This window comes from Cervus elaphus, chromosome 18, assembly GCF_910594005.1.
Source record: "Cervus elaphus chromosome 18, mCerEla1.1, whole genome shotgun sequence".
NCBI lineage: Eukaryota > Metazoa > Chordata > Mammalia > Artiodactyla > Cervidae > Cervus > Cervus elaphus.
In genome coordinates, this window is record NC_057832.1 from 76,718,310 (window position 1) to 76,740,995 (window position 22,686).

Below are 22,686 nucleotides of genomic sequence, written 5' to 3' on the forward strand. Positions count from 1 at the left end.
GGCCTTATACAAATGGGTTAAGCATATTTGAGTTTGGGGGCCTATAGCAGTAGAAGTGCTTGAGGAATGGTATCCTTCCTTTAAAACTGCCTCATATTTGCATGCTATAAATTAGCCCTTGTGTGGTAGGAGAGTTGTGGAGAGAATCTTACTTGTGGTGAATCAAATCTTCCAAATTTTTAAGAGTTAAACTACAGATTCCATTAAGAAGTGACAAGTTAAATGCTTAATTATGTCTATTTAGCTGTGTATTATTACTTAAGAAATTATTTTGGACACATGAACTAAGTAGAAAATTAGGAATTAATATTTTTCATTCAAATAATTTCCCCCACCGAGTTTGTCTTTCATTTTCTGTGAAAGGGAATGGTTATCATCTGAATTTTAGATATGTTATTTAGTTTAATGTTTACCTGATTGCATCTAAAACAGGACTATATTTGCTAAAACAAGCAGTAGATTGGTTAAATCACCTTTCGTAGTGGGAGAGCTCATCACTGTTCAATTGCTATTGGGCTTTTATCTCCAGGCATTTAGGAAAACATTAATTGATCATGGAGCTATGTTAAAAAGAAGGGATAATAGTGATTTGAAACCAACTATTAAAAATTTAAAAATGTTTTTCAAAGAAATATGTTGCTGTGGTACGATTAAGCCTTGATTTTGCTGTGTTGTTTAACTCGCCAGTGAAATTATAGGATAAGAAGTCTTGGATCATTGTCTTTTAGATTGTTAACTTTGTATCGTTAATTAAACTTTTGAAAGTTGTGGGATAAATCAAATGCTTTTCTAGGGAAACAAGAAACAGTATTAATGAGCAACAACCCTATAATTATCCTTCTGAGTACATAACAGGGACACATTCATGTCTTTTCTTTGCGCAATAACTTTTACAAAGAAGTATTTTTAAACTGATCATTAATTTTATGACCATAGAAATGAGATGCAAAATTTATGCTGTTGTCATTGGCACAGGCTCAAGGCACCACTGACATTATGTGTGATTGTAATAGAATGGCTGCCAACTAATGATTCTATAGACATTTCATTTGAGCAAGCTTTTCTTTTAGATGTCTGATTAGCTGTAATGCTTTCAATTATGTCTGTAAATTGTATTGGATACGTTTACCTGATGCTCATTGTTGCTTTGGAGTTCAGCTTTCTATTACACATACACAAGTTGAACATTTTCCTTTTAATTTATCGAAATCTTTGTAGGTATAGCTAGCTGCAAGTACTCAGCCCCTGGGGAGAAAAAATGCTTTCTACTACTCAACAGCGACCCCTGTGTTCAATTAAGGCCCCTTATAATATAGCTGCTCTTTGTTGAGTTGAAAAAAAATTAGAGAGTCAGGGAAAAGGGGTAAATCATCACTGAACAACAGTAACATGAAGACCATTTTGAAAAATGATGTGTTTTTTCAACTTCATGCAAGTTAAAAAGGGAATAACCCTGTACAGATACCACAGAGATTCATCTTCTTTACTTTCTGAATTAAATTCAAGGGAAGCTTAAAAAGGGGGGGGGGGAGGGGGCTGGGAGGGAAGAAATGAGGCCAATAGCAGTATGTAATGTATTTTTGTCTTAGATAAATATAAATGCCATAGTAATTTAAAAAACCAATCTATGAAATGAACTACAGTTCTTAGAACGGGGAAATTGAAGATAATTTCACTTTACAATCCAAACTGTTCTTTTTTTTTTTTTTTTAAAAAGCACAAAAACAAATATAAAACCCACAGAGGTCTTTAACATGTCAGTGACTAATTTGTGTAGAATATTCTTCCCTTATATTAAATATTATTGTATTTATAGCTTTAATAGTGATCTTTTTGCTGTGTATGTGTATATACATGGATATATACACAAAGTATACAATAGATGTTATCCAAGGGTAATAAACTAATTCTGATTTTTTTAAATTAAAAAATTTTTTTGTTTATTTCCACATAGAGTTTAATAGATTTAAGCCTGAGCACCTGAATTTTTAAAAAGATTCTTTCCATGAATCATTAGCTTTATTGTCATGTTTATATATTCTTAATAGTATAATGTGCTAACTGCTAAGTTATGGTGATGTGGTTGAAATGTCCTAATACTTTTTTTCACAGCAAGATTTATAGTTCATGATGTACCTTAGAAAATTTATAAGATAAAACTTCTTACTTTGTTAGGGATAGAAGGATACGCTAACAATCTTGAACAGTTGGGAATTTTGTGGTCTTTACAACTGTGTATCCCATGAGCTATTATTTCATGTTCAAACATATTTTTACTAGAATTTTGTGAGGTTCTGTCTTACCTCATATTTTAAATCAGACCACTCTTCATTCCATAAGAGAAATATTACAAAGAATCACTGAATGTTCTGAGAAGTACTTTGATCATCTTGAAAAAAAGATAAATTAAGATCTGAAGAAAGAGCAATATTTGTACATGTTTCTTGGAATTTTAATTGGGAAAAAGGCATTTTTTGCCTTTTGCACGTAATGGTGTGATCACTAAGGATGATAAGGTAGTCATCTCTATAGTCTGCTCTCATTGGCTTGGTGGGAGATGTCCTTATCTTTACTTCCAGGGTAGGGATGATAAATGTTGATAAAATGTCAGAATTTTAAGAAAATAGGTACGAATATTGATTTTTATTATTTTGAAAGTATTGTCTTGAAAGATGCTATTTTCTCTACCAAAATATGGTGAAAGTAGGTGCAACCCATCAGAAGGATGTCAGAGAATTACAGACATCCTTTTGGAGAGCCCAGTAGCTTTAATCTGGATCTGGCCAACAACTGTGATCTAAAAAGTGATATTGAGGCACTCGAGGGTTCCTACGGAGATTTTTCACTAACGTTTTTAGTTTTTTAGGTAATACCTCAGGCGGCTGGTTTTCTCTTGAATTTCTAACAAGTAGCTTGAATTGTTAACAAATCATTGATATGTATTAAGCATACCTTTTTCTTTCTTGTTGAATATGGATGAAGAATGAGTGATTAGGTATGGCTAGTATATAGCAAATGTTTGAATCACTCTTTTAAACAATTATTCTAAATGAGTATATGGAAAAACCCAAACCACAAGATTTTATTGTGGAGATTAAATGACTTCACCCAATCAGCCTAAGGTTTGGAAATCATCTAGAAAATTAGCTAGAATATAAAAAAATAGCGTATCACTGAATGAAAAGTTGAAAGTGTCTAGTTTGTAAATCACCTTGTCTGAATTTAAAAGGTTTATATGGATTTTAAAGCAGTTTTTCTGTAAAAGATTCCTGCTCTTAAAATTGAAACTGAGTATCTTTAATTTGTTCAAGTGTAATTGTGTGATTTTTACTGAAAATGTAAAATGTTCATATGGCTTTGATTTATCAATTTCTCATCATCATTTTTCCAGTTATTGAGTAGGTAAATGGAATTAACTAGAGTTATTTTTTCTTGTGCTTGCCATGATTTTTTTTGGTTGCTCTTACTGTTATTTTGGTTTTGTTTGTTTTGGATACACACCATGTTTTAACCTGCTTCTACTATTTTATATTCATCTTTGTAGAGACCATAATAATTTTGTAACTTGTACCCTTCCTTTTGTAACAGAAAGAAGCAGTTGTATACTGACTTTCAAAAACTATTACTTTTATCTAAATTACAACAGATATACTTTAAAATAGGATCTGTTTTTACCTAGTTCAAAAAGTTTTTTTTGTTCTTCCATGAAAGTGACTGAATTTAATAGTACAATTTACCTCTTTGACAAAGTAACACTTTTTAAAGATGGCTAAATTATAAAAGACTTTTCTCTGATTCTTTTCTGTTTGTTTTTTTAAATAGTATTTTTAAATTTACTTTTTATTTTATATTGGGGTGTAGTTGATTTACAATGTTATGTTAGTTTCAGGTGTACTGCAGAGTGGTTCAGTTATAATGTGTATCCATTCTTTTATCTCTGATTCTTTTATAGGTGATGCAGAAGATGGTGAAGAATATGATGACCCTTTTGCTGGGCCTCCAGACACTATTTCATTAGCCTCAGAAAGATATGATAAAGATGATGAAGCTCCCTCTGATGGTATGTTACATTTTCCCATAGAATATACCTCTTGACACTCTTAACACAGAACAATGGAATATGTAAAGGTGGTGATCTTGTCAGAAAGCAGATATACACAGAAGCTTCAGTTAACTTACCTTTACCAGAACCTTTTAAGGAACAGAAGAGCTCTCTCTAGTGGTTTTCCTAAGTATGCAGTTCCTTCCTCTCCTAGAAAATTTTCTTTACTTGAATTTTGAGGACAGTACTTGTATCATATGATCATATAAATATTATTAGTATACTTGTTGGTTAATTTAATATTATCAGATTCTTGCTTAATTTTATTGGGCTGCTTAATGGCTTGTTGTATTATTTATTTTATAAATAATGAAAAAGGTTTTTGATCTCTTTTTTCCTGAAAACTTCATACAAAATGAGTTCATAAAATATTAAATTAATTATTCCTACATTGCCTTCTCTCATCGAGACAAGTTTTCATCAAATGCTTCTTTTATATACATTTTAATTTTTCTAATTGTCATCTAAAAATATCCCACATTATACAATAATATTATAGTATTTTGTATTAATTGAAATGGTAATAAAATTGATTCTTTATCTCTTAGTAATTTTTAAAAACTTCCAAAGTTAATGAAACTTGTTTTTACTGTAGCATGTACTTTGTTGTGCCACCCAGTTGAGTGCATCTGAACTATAGAGACCTATGAGGGTGATATATAGTTACAAATTAAGAATGCATATTGATAAATTAGCCATGCATATTAATTTGTGGCACTCAAAGTTTCACATAGACATAGAAATGAATAATGCCTTCTGCCACTATATGATGATCAAACTGTGCAGTTCCATCTCTAAATACAATTGCTGAATGAAAATATGCTTCCTGCAACAGAGCACTCCACATTTTATGTTATCCAGATTATTCCCTTTGGAAACATAAATTGCTTTTATGAGGTATAAAATTATGTCTATTGCAGAACAGGGATAAGTCAAGTACATGCATAAGTGATAAACATTCTAACCACTGATTCAGAACAACACAATCTTTTTTTTTTATATTCAGAACTTTGTACAATGTGTAGCAACAATAATCATATCCATTTTGTGTTGAATTTTACATTTTGGCAAACATTTAATATCTACTTTTAAAAGGAAAGAATTTCTCTTATAGGCTCTATTTTTTAAAAAAAAATGCCTATTTCTCTTCAGTTACACTTAGTATATGAAACAGAGCATTACCCTTTCTAACTTATCTTCAAAAGCATTTCTACTAGAAAATGTTTTATCATCGATGAAGTAATATTTTCAGGCAAAACAATAAATTATTGTTTGGGTTGAACTATTTTTCAGACACATTACAATGTTTTGTTTTGCTTGTCTGTAAAATGTTAGTATACAGCAGTGAGTTTGTTTATATGTATACATGTATGAAGAATATTTATCTTATGAAAATATATATACATATACATACATACAAATATATTCATAGAATATATATGCTCAGGCTTTCTCAAAATAGCATAAATATTTTTATGTACAAGAGAGCATTATGTACCTTCTTGAAAAAATCACAACCTAAGAAATCCAACAATTAAATATCTGTGAGAGCCAGTGATTTGTTAGGAAAAGTGAATTGCTATTGTATAGTGCATTTACATGATTTTTTTTATGGGTAAATAATGTATCATATGTTTGTTTTCATAACCAGATATACAGGAAATATATTAATAGCACAAGAAGATTTATTGTTAAAGCATTGTCAATATTTGAATATTGTTTAATAAATTATATTTGTGTGTAACATTTAAATTTTAACTTGTTAAATATTGCATTTTCATCAGTGTTTAAGCAATTCCTAGATTGAAATTTTAACCTCTGGTATTATTCATTTTTGGTATATAAGCGCGCAATTTTTGATAATTTTATATTTTCTCCTAAGAATGTTATAAGTTAATTTAAAACTACTACTTGAACTTTTAATTTCCACTCTGAAGTATTATCTAATCGTATTGGTGTTTCCTCCCTGCAAGTTAGATTCCGTATGTGTTCTCTTTCCTTTGCTGAATGAAGTTTCCTTCATTGTGTGACCTCAGTCTAATGATATATTAATTATAAAATGATAATGCATTTAACAATAAGTGTAACTAAATTAGCATGGGTCACCAAAAGGCCTTTTGTCAAATCAGATTGTTGTTTTGTCCTTTTGACTTTTACCTTATGGTAGGCACTAAACAAAGTATTTCAACTTTGATGGATTATAAACTCCAAACATGATATGTATTTTTCATAATGCTAATGTAATTTTCAAGGTACTGAAAAGGTCAAACCTGCACATCTCTGTGCATTCTAAGTCTGTCTTTTCCTTTAATATTTCTTTTTCTCTGTTCCTCTGGTTCAAAAGTTCACTCAGTTCCCAAATGGCTACCTAATTTTCCAGTTATTCCCTCAAGCCATATGTGTTTTGGTTTCTTTATGGTTTATTAGGTACTGTAGGAAAGTAGCATAAGTTATATCTTCTAATGAAATTCAAGCACACTTCAGTGATGCTTCGACTTGATTGCTGATAGCAATTAAATCACAGCCAAGGAGAATAATGCATATTCTCACAAGGTCCAGACGCCCTATAGAAATTGAAAGGGAATGAAAATAGAAAACAAAAACAAAGTCTTCAAACCCTGCCAGACACACTGTTTCCAGCCTGCCTTTTTTTTTTTTTTTTTTTTTATTGGCCAATTGCCTGATTGATAGCAAAAATCATAACTTGCTGCATGCTAACAGGCAGAGTTCACTTGTAGGTTATTGTGAACTGATAAAGGGTTAGATGGAGTTTTGATTTTCGCATTGGACCTTGGTGCACTGGATTAATGGAATTTCAATGAGCGACTAGAGTAGACACAGCTTTGTCAGAGAAACAAATGGAGATTCTATAGTCATGTCTACTCATTAATACTAGTTGCCTGAAAGGTGTGCTGCTTTCCTATACAAAAGAGTTGATAAAATTGATTTTCGAATGGTTCTTTGAAAAAAGTACCTTATTGATGAGCAGAATTGTAACATAAATGGTGACAGATTTTCGTAAAGCTTGTAGCTTAAAAATATTGTACTTTGTAATTTTTCTTCTCTCTCTTTAGAAACACTTTTTAATTTTTGAGGGAAATACATTTCATAAATGATTTCATGACTGCTGTTAGTTACATTTTGATTTGGTAACACAAAAATTATGTTTATTAGAAATTTCATTTTATTAACTTTATGCTCTTATTTTTTTTGAAAAACTTAAATCATAATGGTTTCTAGGCTTTTGTAGGTCACTGTTAGTTTAATGCTATCATATGGCTGGATATATTGAAGTGTTAATAGAAATGATGCATGTCAGTAATCATATAAAATTAGAGATAATAAAACTTAAGACCTTGAAGAATATCCCTTATCATACATGTTAAAATATTTGTTTAGGCACTAAGACAGTAGATGCAGGGTAGCTTTTAGATACCATATAATGACTTGGGTTTCTGTTTTTCTATTCTGAAACCATTTTTCATTCATTTCCATTATTTGTGAAAGAAAGCTTCTCACTGTGTAGCGTGGAAAGTCCCTAAGGTAAGGTGAATGGATTCAGTGAGCTAGAAGACGTGTATTGGCTCGCCCATCGATGTTAGGTCGAAGAATCCCAGTGGACATTTGTTACAAATCTGATTCAGTCCTAGACCATAATCACTTTGTGGATAGAATCTGGAACCTCTAGGGCATGCATATAGAAAGAGACAAAATGAAGCTTAAGATAGAAAATAGTCATTCGTTGTCCTGGTATTTTCTTAACTAAAAATTTCCAAGTAATAGAGGTTACTAAAAACTGTGGACATTACAAGAACATAGGTTTGTATGAAAAAATACTTGTTTAGGTATGCAACTATTTTAAAAGTTTGGGATTAAGAAAAAAGGCTATGCTGTTTTGATCATCATTTATAATAGTAGAATGTGTTTTCTCGTTTTTTGGTATAGTTCTTAAGAAAAATCAGTATATGAAAATTTGAATTTATAAAGCATATAAATCATTAATTCCAATTGATTGCTTTGATTATCTCTATGATGCCTATAAATAATGAACTCTCTTAATGCATCTACAGCCAGTTTAGATATATACACTTCTGTGTGCACAATCTAGATTTAATATGTCCGTTTTTACACATTATACACCATCTTTTGAGGAAGATTTTTCTTTTTAATGTAAAGTTTAGGTATAGCACTAGTCAGTTCTTATAAAAGCCAAGCAATAGTTGTGTTATTTCTCTCTGTGTTCCAGTAGAATGTAAGTAATGTTTAAAACCAGGAAAAGCAAGGTTCTTTTCTATGGCCAAGAAGCCTATGGGATCCTGCCCAACCAGGGATGGAATCCATACCCGCTTCAGTGGGAGTGCAGTTTTAACCACTGGACCACCAACGAAGTCCAACAAGTTTCTTTCAGTAACTGGCCTTTTAGGGTAAATGTTTTCCAACCACAGTGTCATGTGGCTTTTGATAGTAAAAATCATGCTATGTAATTTAATCTAAATTTTGAGAATTTAGATTAATTTGCAAGTTACACATTTCTTTGTATACATAACCTATTGTTGCACTTGTGTTTTTATTTTTATTTTTTGCTTTCTTTTTTTTACAATTGTATTTATTTATCTGTTTTTGACTGTGCTGAGTCTTCATGGCCGTTCTATAGTTGTGGTGCATGGGCTACTCCTTGCATGCTGTTCCCTTGTTGTGGAGCATGGGCTCTCGGGCATGAAGGCTTCAGTAGTTGTGGCATGTGGGCTCAGGAGTTGTAATTCCTGGGCTCTAGAACACAGGCTCAATAGTTGTGGCCAGTGGGCCTGGCTGCTCCTTGGCATGTGGGCTCTTCCAGAATTAAACTCTTGTCTCCTGCACGCTCAGGTGGATTCTTTACCACTGAGCCACCAGAGAAGCCCTGGGCGTTCCTTTAATATACCATTTGCTAGCTTGTGTTACAGTAGTATAAGAACAGTGCTTATTTTAGTCCTTCTGTAATATGGATAGTCTAACTTCAAGTACTTTGGTAGAAGTGAGGGGTTATAGTTTGGGGAAATGACAAAAAGTAGAAAACATATTTTTACACTCAATATTGTGTGTTTGGAGATATAAAGTATCATTGTTCGGTCACTCAGTTGTATCTGACTCTTTGCGACCCCATGGACTGTGGCATGCCAGGCTACCCTGTCCTTTACCGTCTCCTGGAGCTTGCTCAAATTCATGTCCACTGAGTCGGTAATGCCATACAACCATCTCATCCTCTGTCATCCCCTTCTCCTCTTGCCTTCAATCTTTCCAGTATCAGGGTCTTTTCCAGTGAGTCGGCTCTTCACATCAGGTAGGCAAAGCATTGGAGCTTCAGATTCGGCATCAGTCTTTCCAGTGAATATTCAGGACTGATTTCCTTTAGGATGGACTGGTTGGATCTCCTTGCAGTCCAAGGGACTCTCCAGAGTCTTCTCCAACACCACCGTTCAAAAGCATCAATGATTCAGCACTCAGTCTTCTTTATGGTCCAACTCTCACATCCATACATAGCTACTGGAAAAACCATAGCTTTGATTATACAGACCTTTGTTGGCAAAGTGATGTCTCTGATTTTTAATATGCTGTCTAGGTTTGTCATAGGTTTTCTGCCAAGGAGCAGTCTTTTACTTTCATGGCTGCAGTCACCATCTGCAGTGATTTTGGAGCCCCCCAAAATAAAGTCTCTCACCGTTTCCATTGTTTCTCCATCTATTTTCCATGAAGTGATGGGACCGGATGCCGTGATCTTAGTTTTTCAAATGTTGAGTTTTAAGCCAACTTTTTCAGTCTCCTCTTTCACTTTCATCAAGAGGCTCTTTAGTTCTTGGCTTTCTGCCATAAGAGTGGTGTCATCTGCGTATCTGAGGTTATTGATATTTCTCCCGGCAATCTTGATTCTGGCTTGTGCTTTGTCCAGCCTGGCATTTCGCATGATGTACTCTGCATATAAGTTAAATAAACAGGGTGACAATATACAGCCTTGGCATACTCCTTTCCCAATTTGGAACCAGTCTGTTGTTCCATGTCCGGTTCTAACTGTTGCTTCTTGTCCTGCATACAGATTTCTCAGGAGGCAGGTAAGGTGGTCTGGTATTCCCATCTCTTTAAGAATCATTAAGTTCTAACAAGGAAGATTCCAAAAGTGGTAACTAGTATGTGTTAAAATATCTATTTGATCTGGTCTATGCCAGGGCAGATAATTGGTTTCACTGATTTTCTTCCCTTATTTGTTGATTAAATCAGTTATATGTTTTGGCATTATGTTGAATAAACCAAAATATAAACTTTATGCCTTTATTCAGAGAGGTTGTGGAGTCAATTGTAAACTGAGGGCTTTTTTTTCTTTTTTGATTGAGCTTTACATGGTTCCTGAAGTTTGCTAGAGAGAAAGTGGGAGAACATTCAGAGTAGAAGTCTAAAAACCAGGTTTTCGTACTGATTGATAATCATTTTGTTGTCAAGGTGAAGTCACTCAGCCTCTTTGGCTTTTTATTTTCTGAGTTGTGAAATGAAGAGTTTGGACTAGATGATTATTTAGAAGTTCCCTGAATCTCCAAATGCTTATGTCCACATTTCAGAATTAGTAAATGTAATGATGGCACAGAGATGATTTCCTTGAGGAGGTAATAACCAGAAGTGATGTTGAATAGGAAGGAGTGGAGGGGCTTTTGCTGCTGCTGCTGCTGAGTCACTTCAGTCATGTCCGACTCTGTGTGACCCCATAGATGGCAGCCCACCATGCTCCCCCGTCCCTGGGATTCTCCAGGCAAGAACACTGGAGTGGGTTGCCATTTCCTTCTCCAGTGCAGGAAAGTGAAAAGTGAAAGTCAAGTTGCTCAGTTGTGTCCAACTCTTAGCGACCCCATGGACTGCAGCCTACCAGGCTCCTCCATCCATGGGATTTTCCAGGCAAGAGTACTGGAGTGGGGTGCCATTGCCTTCTCCAGAGCGGGTCTTAGAGGTAAGCAAATGGTGGGCAGTAAAAGCCAAATAACAAATTGAGGAGTTCACCTTTGATAGTCCCAAATTAAGAGAGGCCTGAAGCAATAGACTGATGTAATGAGCGCATATTTGAGTGAGATTGTCCTGGCAGTAAATTGTTGGATGAATTAAGGCAAAGAGACCATCTCATGGAGGTAGCAAGCTAAATGCTTTGCTATTGGATTGCCCAAAAAGTTCGTTTGGGTTTTTCTGTAAGCTGTTAATGTTATTTTTAACTGTGACAGTGTCTTTGTGAGGTAGATACTATCACTGTTTGACCATGGAGGAAACTCAGGGATAGATTAAGTGAAGGTCACATAAGTGGCAGAACTGAAATTTGAATTCATGTCTGACTTGAAGAACCAGGCTCTACTCTCAAAACCACTATATTTTGCCTCTTCTCCTGCTAAAATATTGTTGCTCTTGGTTCAGAGGGTGTTGATAAGAGCCAGGGTTAGTGTAATAGACATTGCATTGAAAAGGAAGGGTTTCTCTTAACCCCTCCCTACCCAAACAATGGACTGCAGACCAACTACAACAGTGTCACCTGGGAGCTTGTTAGAAATGCTCAGTCCCTGTCCCCACCAACACCTACTGAATCTGAGTTAGCATTTAAACAAGAGCCCTAGGTACCAGGAAAGTTTGAGAAGCTCTCTTCTAATTGCATTGATTACATTGGCCTTTGTGGCTGGAAAGAAAGGTGAGCCATTGTACTTGGGCTGAATATGCAGGTGTGTAGTAGGCATGGCACCGAACCATCCCTAGAAGTAGGTAAAAATATTCTTTACTTCCTGCACTCTTCTGTGGTCCCTGAACTCGCTGTACAGGGCCCCTTCCCAACACTACTGTCTGTGGGTAGCTGTCCCATTTCTGAGTATGTTTCCCTCTCAAATCAAACTCTCAGTTAAGTACATTGAAAAGGCTCTGATAAATTACCCCCAGGAATGTTTGCATGTTAATAGAGGAATAGCTTAACCCAGGGGAGTTCAGTTCCCACTCACAGATCTTTAGATACCAGCACTTGGCCGTGGTAAAGATATTTTTGGCTATTGCAGAATACTGTATCTTAAAAGATTTAGGCACATACCAGACTTATCTTCCTTGATGTGTGTGTGTATATATATATATATATACACACACACATTTGAATTTGGTCTGCAGTCTTTGTTTGGTTGAAGTCGCAATGTACAGCTTCCTGTTTTCAGTTGTGTCTCCTGTTTGCAACCTGTCCCAAAGTGTGAATTAATAATAGTTTCAACATTGAAAAGCAAAGGTTAAGACCATAGACTGACCCACTTGATTTTAGGGGAAGGCGTTCTAGCCTGGCACAGAATTCCAAAGAGAGCTCCCTTCCTCTGAGACAGATTCATTAGAAGTGACTGTGCTGGTGGGTGGGGTAGCATCTTTAGGAAGGAAACAGGATTAAGCCATCTTTGTGTGTTAGTCATGGGCTTCCCTGGTGGCTCAGATGGTAAAGAATCTGCCTGCAGTGCAGGAGACTTGGGTTTGATCCCTGGGTCAAGAAGATCCTTTAATTAATATTTATTGAGAAATAAGCCTGGCTGGGAAAGATTGAAGATGGGAGGAGAAGGGGATGACAGAGGATGAGATGGTTGGATGGCATCACTGACTCAATGGACATGAGTTTGAGTAAACTCCAGGAGTTGGTGATGGACAGGGAGGCCTGGCATGCTACAGTCCATGGGGTTGCAAAGAGTCAGACATGACTGAGCGACTGAACTGAACTGAAGTCTGGCACTGAACCGATTCCTTCATGTACATTATTTACTTTAGTTGACTCAGAACTGCCTCATGTGGGAGACATTTTCTCTATTTTGCTGTTGTGGAAACTGAGACTCAAAGTTTTAGGTCTCTTGACTGTCATATCCAACTTAGAAATGGCAACTTCAGTTCCTTTGATCCTTTTATGCCATGCTACTTAAAAAATTGGACTAGTTTTTTTTCTACTTACAAGAGACATGCATTTGGTTAAAAATAAAAATGATCAGAAGGGTATACAATAAAAGGTATAAGTCTCCTTTTCCACCCTGCCCAAACCCCAGAGGCAGCCACTTACTAGTGTCTTTTCTTCCCTGGTAGCTCAGATGATAAAGAATCTGCCTGCAATGCAGGAGACCCAGGTTTGATCCCTGAGTCAGGAAGATCCCCTGGAGACGGGAATGGCAATCCATTCCAGTGTTCTTGCCTAGTGAATTGCATGTACAGAGCAGCCTGGCAGGCCACAGTCCATGCAGTCACGAGGAGTCGGACACAACTGAGCTACTAACACACACATGCCAGTTACCATAATAACTTCGGTCACACTACTTCTAGTTCTTGTCTGATCAACTTTGAATGTACTCCTTTCCCAATTTGGAACCAGTCTGTTGTTCCATGTCCGGTTCTAACTGTTGCTCCTTGACCTGCATACAGATTTCTCATGAGGCAGGTCAGGAGGTCTGGTATTCCTATCTCTTTAAGAATTTTCCATAGTTTGTTGTGATCCATACAGTCAAAGGCTTTGTCATAGTCAATAAAGCAGAAATAGATGTTTTTCTGGAACTCTCTCGCTTTTTCGATGATCCAATGGATGTTGGCCATTTGATCTCTGGTTCCTTTGCCCTTTCTCAATCCAGTTTGAACATCTGGAAGTTCTTGGCTCACATACTGTTAAACCCTGGCTTGGAGAATTTTGAGCATTACTTTACTAGTGTGTGAGATGAGTGCAATTGGGCGGTAGTTTTAACATTCTTTGGCCTTGACTTTCTTTGGGATTGGAATGAAAACTGACCTTTTCCAGTCCTGTGGCCACTGCTGAGTTTTCTAAATTTGCTGGCATATTGAGTGCAGCACTTTCACAGGATCATCTTTTAGGATTTGAAATAGCTCAGCTGGAATTCCATAACCTCCATTAGCTTTGTTCATAGTGAAGCTTCCTAAGGCCCACTTGACTTCACGTTCCAGGATGTCTGGCTCTAGGTTGGTGATCACACCATCGTGATTATCTGGGTTGCGAAGATCTTTTTTGTACAGTTCTTCTATGTGTTCTTGCCACCTCTTCTTAATATCTTCTGCTTTTGTTAGGTCTATAACATTTCTGTTCCTTTATTGTGCTCATCTTTGAATGAAATGTCTGCTTGGTAGCTCTAATTTTCTTGAAGAGATCTTTAGTCTTTCACAGTCTATTGTTTTCCTCTATTTCTTTGCATTGATCGCTGAGGAAGGCTTTCTTATCTCTCCTTGCTATTCTTTGGAACTCTCCATTCAGATGAGTATATCTTTCCTTTCCTTGTTCTCTGCATTTAGGGACATATCCTAGCCTACCTTTAATGTTATTGTTGCTTAGTGGATACTTTAAAAACTGTACAAATGGCAAAAATAATTTTTCTTCATGTGCCTTTTGCAGCTCAGTGAACTTTAACATAACTTTTAAAAAAGAATTCTTGCTGTGTGTAGTTAGGTATCACTCCCCTCATTTAGCAATATTATCTGTGCCTTTTAAAATGTAAATGCAATAAGGTTTATTGCCTTACACATATAAATGAATACTCACATGATGCTTCTTTCACATCAGTTTTATTTTAACGGATTATTTCAGGAGACATATAGTCCAAGTAGATTATTTTGTTGATATTCTGACTTTTTTGGGCTAGATTTTGTCAGTATATAGTTATTGTGGTAGGATCTAAGGGTTACTGGGGTGATCATCTTAGAAAAATGGTCACCCACTCTCCCCTCTCATCCATGCTGCTGCATAGCATTGTTTGGGGAAGAGTGAATACATGTGTATGTATGGCCTGCTATTCACCTGAAACTATTGCAACATTGTTTGTCAATCGGCTATATCCCAATAGAAAATAAAACGTTTTAAAAAAAAAGAAACAGAAAAATGGTCACTGGTTTTAGGTTTCAAAAAAGAAAGTTGATTTGTTTCTTCTCCTTTGTACAGATGTGTGTGCGTATTGTGTGGTTTTTTTCCTTCCCATGTGTCAGTCACCAAACTTAGTAGTCTTGCCAGATAAGGAAACTGAGACATAAGGAAGCAACGTGAATTATTTCATATCTAAGTGGTATTCAATGTGTAATCTGCAGACGGGTCTGAGTCTGTGATATGTTTCTTACTGGTCTGGAACAATATAAGAACAGAAACGGAGATTAAGCACTTGGGAATGTTTATAGCATTTTGATATTCCCACATTATCCAAATATGTGATCATTATTTTTTCTTGCAATCCATGTTATGTATAAAATACATACATATATGCTGCTGCTGCTGCTAAGCTGCTTCAGTCGTGTCCGGCTCTGTGCGACCCCATAGACAGTAGCCCACCAGGCTCCCCCATCCATGGGATTCTCCAGACAAGAACACTGGAGTGGGTTGCCATTTCCTTCTCCACATACATATATACCTACATGTATATACATTTTTTTAACCTAAGTATTAATTTGTGGTGTTGTAACATTTGGGATGGGGGCAAGACTGATCCTTTATCACAGTTAGAAGCATTGAACTAGAGAGAATTACAGCCATCTCAGTCTCTTCATTTCATATCCTTCTGATTTTTAGTTACTTTTTTGAAAGTTTTATATCTTATATCTTTCTCTGTATCTTCATCCATCATCACGGTCATATTTTAGTTTATATATCAGGTCTGTTTTCACTGTGGGGAAATTTTAGGGATTCTAATTCTATTTTTCTTGATCTACTTTTAAGCTCCAATGTCATAATTAAATATTTAATTATATTTTCATATAAGAGTTCTGAGAGCAGTCTCCAAGTTTGGCTATCATGAAGCAAAGATGCTGCCTCAAAGCTTTTCATTTGGAATGTCTAGAGAAAATGTTAATGTAGATTGGATACCGTCTAGTTCTTTTCCATGCCTAAAAAGCAGAAAAAGATACTGTGATATTTAAAGACTCTCAGAAAAGTGTTCTTGTGTCAGTTTATTTAAATGTCCTCAAAAGCTCCTCTCACTTTCTAATACCACCTGTAAACCATGCTATTTTGAACATACCCATCACTTTTTTTTAACATCAAAGGCAGTTAATAAAAAATGATATATAATATCAAAAAATAGTAAAATGTCTTACCATAGGGAAAAAGAAATACACATATATTTCTTCCATTGAATAGGACTTGTTTTGGTATTGGTATACTGGGACCTTTGTCATGGGATAAATGTATGCTGTAAACTTCTAATATGCTTACAGTAGGACTTCTTTGTAAAGTAAAATGTATCTTTTAAGAAATGAAGAAGTGATTTTTTTAAAATACAGGTAGTGAAAGAGTAACAATGTTATATATTTTAGGTAGAGTGCTACATGGAACAAAAGTTTAATTTAACATATTTTACAGTTTATTTTGTTAGATTGGGGGATTATTAAGACATGGTCACTGCTTTTCAAATTAGCAGAGGAAAGAGATAGAAATACAATTTTGATTCAAGGCAGATGGGTATAATCACTACTGCAGGACATATACAGGGAGAAAGAGGATGATAATTATGGTTGGAATGAAGACAATCTTGATAGTGGAGGTGGCATCTGAGCCAGGTCTGGGAGAATATGAAGGCTTCTGATTTGTGAAACACAGAGGGAATAGCGTTTCAGATTTGTGAAACAATCTGGTAAAGGGATGTATTAGCTTGGACTCTTTCAGTGCGTGGTACAGAAAAGAAACCCAGTTGAGACCAGTTTAAGCAAAAAGCAGAAAGGGGAATTGATTGATTTGCCTGTTGAAGGAGGACAGAGTTGGAGTCTTGCTTTGTACTTGCTTGGACTCAGGTGAGTGTGCAAATTGCAAGAGTATCCTGCTTTCCTTTCTTTGGCTTCCTTTTAGATGGCTCCCAGCCACTAGCAGCTGCTTAGATATTTTCTACCAGCTTAGCAACCCCAGTGGAGAGATCTCTCTATAGTTGTAGCACAAGTCCTTGGCTTAGGTCATGTGCTTACTCTGAATAATCACTTTGGTCTGGTCAAGGAAAGTGGGGGTGGGTAAAGGGATGAAGGCCTAGATTATTCCAGTAGGCCTAGATTAAGGATTGGTGATCTATGGCTCATATGCCAAAATGGGCCTACTACTATTTTTAAAAATAATTTTTTGTTGAAATGCTGTCACACCCATTTGTTTACTTATTGTCTGTGGCCATTCTTTGCTTCAGTAGCAGCAGTAAGTAGTTAAAACAGAAACTATATATCTCACAAAGCCCAGAATATTTACTGAAAAGGTTTGCCATCCCTGTGGAGTTGTGTACTTACGTAGAAGATCAGTACACCTACACAAGAAAGTAGGCTAAGGGTTTCATGACGAGTTTACTTGAGTTTCCCTCTGAAAATAATTCTAGTTCTATCCTAATACAAAGACAGTTGGGTAGTTGAGGACCAATTTACTGCTTCTCTGGGTCACCAGTTGTCATACTTAACAAAGGTATTAGTGTATAAAGAAAGTAGATAATGGATTGTTGTTGTTGTTTAGTTGCTCAGTTGTATCCAACTGTTTGCAGCCCCACGGACTGTAGCCCGCCCGGCTCCTCTGTCCATGGAATTCTCCAGGCAAGAATACTGGGGTGGGTAGCCATTTTCCCTTCTCCAGGGGATCTTCCCCATCCAGGGATCAAACCCATGTCTCCTCCATTGCAAGCAGATGCTGTGTCTTCCTTTTAAAATTTAATATATCTTGGAAGTCTCTCCATATTTGAAAGTGAAAGTATCTGTCATTCAGTCATGTCTGACTCTTTGAGACCCCATGGACTGTAGCCTGCCAGGTTTCTCTGTCTATGGAATTCTTCAGGCAAGCATATTGGATTGGGTAGCCATTCCCTTCTCCAGGGGATCTTCCTGACCCAGGGATTGAACCAGTGTCCCCTCCTTGGCATGTGGATTCTTTACCACTGACCCACCAAGGAAGCCCATAAAGAATGTATCAGAAGACAAATAAAAATTTGGCCTGTTGTGAGGGGCGGGGCTGGAAGTGGAGAGGAGAGACAGGAGTGTATACCCTTCTGGGGAGTACCTGCCTGGGAAGGACCTGACTAGAGGCGGGTTGGTCACTTTGATGGTGGAGGCAAGGCACAAGGGAGAGGAAGTACTCAGAGGCAGTGTGGGCAAGAACCAGCAGTGGATTTCACTGTTAGACCTGAGGTGAGTCCTGACATTTACATTCTTTTCTCAAGGACGTATAATGCCATCTATAAAGATGAAGTCTGTTAAACTTGAAGGAGTATTGAGAAATTTATTCAAAGAAATGTAAGAGAGAGTTTGAGATATGGGATAGAGATATGGAGACTCATTGATTTATTTGCCTAAACATGTTGAATGTCATGAGAAAGATGAGACTTGCCTGAGATTGTAGAAAGAGATAGACTAGGGGGTTCAGAATAGAGTCATCTGCCCCAGGTTTCCTCCCCGGTAAACCAGAAAAATTGTTGCTTTTGCTTCTAAACATATGATCTTAATTTACAGAATGTTAGACATCATTAATTACTTTCATTCCTTCATGTGATTATATAGATATGAGGATACATTTTTATTTTGAGTTTTCTTTGCCATTCATTTGAATCCTGGTATGTTTTTAGGCATTTCTTTTCTCTTTATTTTTATTGTCTAATTATATTTCTCCTTGTAATTAAGGAACCATATTTATTAACTATGTTTTGCCTTGGCAGCCTAAACAGTGTTAAGCATTATTCAAGGTAGATGAGATATATTTCTGGTATTACAAAACAAAATTTTGAAGGGCTTTAAAGAGGATAAAATTTGTACATCATCGTATCAAGGATCAAAATTGTATTGTAGTGAAGTGCACTAACTAGAGTATCACATGTATTTGGGTTCAATCCTAGTTTGACATTTTGACTTTAGAAAAATTATTTTTGCTCTAAGCCTTGGTTTCTTGGTTTATGAAAATAGGGACAGTTGTAGTATCTCATAGGATTGTTGTCAGGATAAGTACCTGGAACATAGGACTTTCCCACTCTTGTTGTTCAGTTGCTCAGTTGTGTCCAACTCTTTGGACTGCAGCACCCATTGACTGCAGCACACCAGGCTTCCCTGTCCTTCACTGTCTCCTAGAGTTTGCTCAAACTCATGTGCATTGAGTCAATGATGACATCCATCTATCTCATCCTCTGTTGCCCCCTTATCCTCTTGCCCTCAGTCTTTCCAGCTTCAGGGTCTTTTCCAATGAATCAGCTCTTCACATCAGGTGGCCAAAATATTGGAGCTTCAGATTCCCATTGTTGGCTCTTGGCTACTGTAATGTCACAAGATGACCAAATGATTAGATGAATAACTTTGTTTTAGTATGTATTTTCTCTGGAAATTTTCTTTTCCATTATAGTTTATTATAAGATACTGATATAGTTCCCTGTGCTATACAGTAAGACCTTGCTGTTTATCTGTTTTACACCTAATAGTAGTTTGTATCTGAAAATCCCATAGTCCTAATTTAACCCTCCTTTCCTTTCTGCCTTGGTAATCATAAGTTTTTCTTTGTCTTTGAGTCTATTTCTGTTTTGTAAATGAGTTCATTTTTATTATTTTTTAGATTACACGTATAAATGATCTTATATGATATTTGTCTTTCTCTCTCTCTGACTTTCTTCACATAGTATGATAATCTTGATAATCTCTAGGTTCATTTATGTTGCTTCAGATGGCATTATTTCATTTTTTTATGGCCGAGTATTCAGCTGGTAAAGAATCTGCCTGCAATGTGGGAGACCTGGTTTCGATCCCTGGGTTGGGAAGATCCCCTGGAGAAGGGAAAGGTTACCCACTCCAGTATTCTGACCTGGAAAATTCCAGGGACTATACAGTCCATGGGGTTGCAAAGAGTCAGACACGACTGAGTGACTTTCCTGGAGAAGGAAATGGCAACCCACTCCAGTATTCTTGCCTGGAAAATCCCATGGAGGAAGAGCCTGGTAGGCTACAGTCCATGGGATCGCAAAGAGCCGGACATGACTGAGTGACTTTTCACCAATATTACAAATGTATACATACATATATATATATACACCCACCACATCTTTATCCATTCATCAGTTGATGGACTGTTAGTTTGCTTCCATGTCTTGGCTGTTGTATTAAATAGAGCTGCTGTGAACATTGAGATGCATGTTTTTTCTAATTTCTCTGGAAGTTTTCCTAATTGGGGTGTAACTGGCACACAACATCATAGTAGTTTCAGGAGTTCTACTTAATGACCTGATGTTTGTATATATTGTGAAATTCTCTGGAATTTTAACTCATGTTTGAATTAAAATTTGATAGTTTAATTATGTTAGATGATATTTCATTAATCATGTTGTATTGTTCAATAGCTAAAAAATGAGTAGATAACTAAGGTTGTCTTAGTAATTTAGTATTCAACTTTTAAAAATAAATATGGCAGGCACTTGTTACAACCTATGTTAAATTTCAGTGATCCATTTCTTTTTTATTTGAGTGAAATTGCATTTAGCTTCCTATTTTCAGACAATAGGAAAGTAATGAAACAGTAGCATATGAATTTGACCAAAATAAACCTTGACCTTGAGAACCATTAACTGGATTGTTTTGTCAGACAGATGCCAGTGCAGTCAAACTGTGGATTCTTTTGACATTCCAAATGCCTCCTTCTTTGGCTTGATATTTGCATACTTGGTGACCAAAAAACATAGATACATGGTTACTACAAAGTAAAACTAAGACCAAATTTTACAAATAAAATTACGTTGTAAATGTACTAGGAGGTAACTTTTAAGAATACCTGTTAGTGGATCCTGTTTTGTACGTGGATAAGTAATATTTTTGTGACAGTTGTTCTCTATTTTTAAAATCAGCTTATTAAAAAAAAAATAAACCTGTATCATATAGCTACATTTCATAGTTAAATACAATTAAAGTTGAAGTATTGTTGTCTTGAACTGTATCAACTGGGATTGATAACTGATATTTGTAAAGTTATCCTTTGGGTGATAAAAATATATGAAATAAAAGTTAGTGTTGCTATTATATGTAAAATATTTAGATTTTATTTACTAGTAACTTCTTTAAAAAATTTTTACAATAAATTTCTTGCTTTTGCTATCCATTGAGCTTTTATGCGATGTCTCTCATCATGAACTATTTTTTCTATTGACATTCTTTTTACTAACTTTGAAATACATTTTAATGTATTTTTAGGAATCTTTAAAGGTATAGGAACCCATTGATCTGTGTAAGTGCAGACACTTCTGTGAACTAGCTGTATTCCTCTGAGGCTATATAAACATTGCTAGTCTGTTATTTAGTACAGAAATATGAAGGTTGAATAGCTATTTATTCCAAAATTATATCAATGGAATGTGTCCTCAGAAGTTGAAATGGTGATGTCCGTTTTAAGTTTTATAACAATATTTCAAACAGCTATTGGAAGTATATACAGACAAGTTTAGTTAGATAGGAAAAATCAATTAGTTATAGTTTAGGTAGGGTATGTCCTTTGAGATTAATTTTTCTATCACTGTGGCTGTCAGTGCCCACAACAGGGATTCAAATAGTGCATTGGGCAACTCATGTTAGCAATTCATTCTCTATCCTTCTGCAATATGCTAGAAAATGTGTTAGAAAGGTTTCAGTGAACATCGATCAAATTAGTGTATACCGGTGCTTTGACTAATCCTTTTCTAGAAGCTGTGTAAATTCAGTCCTTGCTTTCCTACTTACAAACTAACTAACCGAAAAGTGTTTTTGCTTTATCAAATTTATTTATTAATGAAATCTAATTGATCTGTGTCTGATTGGGTTTTGAGATTAAATCCAAAGGCCATCTATCTATGCCATTGCTAATATATATTAAATGAATCAACACATATTTATATTATAAAATTGTATATTCTTAGGATTTAAAAATAGCAATACTCAATTTTTTATTTTTACTGTTTTAATATTCTTAGTTTTCTTATCTATGTTTTTTTACTTAACTCGGGCTGGAGTAATAAAAAGCAGCTGTATATATTAGGTGATGAAAGGCCAAGGAAAGATAGTAATAAAAAAAAGCAAAAAAGCTCCCTCAACATAAGCTTTGCCAGACGTTACTGAGTGTATAACTGTCTTACATTTCAAAAGTATGACTTAACTGAGTAATTACATAAATTGACAATGTACATTATCTTTTCCCTGTCATGATTTGACTTTGAACATGTCTTGAGATGTTACTGTTTCTTTAGCATTCTTTAGATATCACAAAGTGGGAAGTACTGTTTTTGGGTATATATGAAAAATAAATAATTTTTTACAAAACAGGTAGGTCAGTTATTTAGTCATGAGACAATCATATGTCACCATTATCCATAATTCTATTTTTGGAAAACATATAGAATTTTAACAAATGTCATCATTGAATGTAACACAAAATAAAAAAATAGAAAAAATAGCCTTATTTTTCACAACAAAGCTGTAACTAAAATACTTTAGTGTTTGTTGTCTGTGGATCAGGTTATTGGTGTACTTTTCTAGAGTCTATGATGAAAATCTGAGATTATGTTTTGCTTTTTACTATAAATTAGTTTATCATTCCCAACTAAGGTTGAGACTCTAAACTTTTGAACAGTTCACTGGTTTGGTATTTA

The 22,686-nt window shown here is 35.5% G+C and overlaps 1 protein-coding gene across 1 annotated transcript in view; it reads left to right on the forward strand.

Moving 5' to 3' along the window:
- The window catches only part of SKAP2 (src kinase associated phosphoprotein 2), a 163,458-nt gene that overhangs the window by 13,563 nt on the left and 127,209 nt on the right, over positions 1-22,686 (forward strand). Inside the window, exon 4 of the mRNA XM_043871888.1 lies at positions 3,953-4,060. Within this exon, the coding sequence (XP_043727823.1) occupies positions 3,953-4,060 (108 nt within the window). The remainder of the gene's footprint in view (positions 1-3,952; positions 4,061-22,686) is intronic.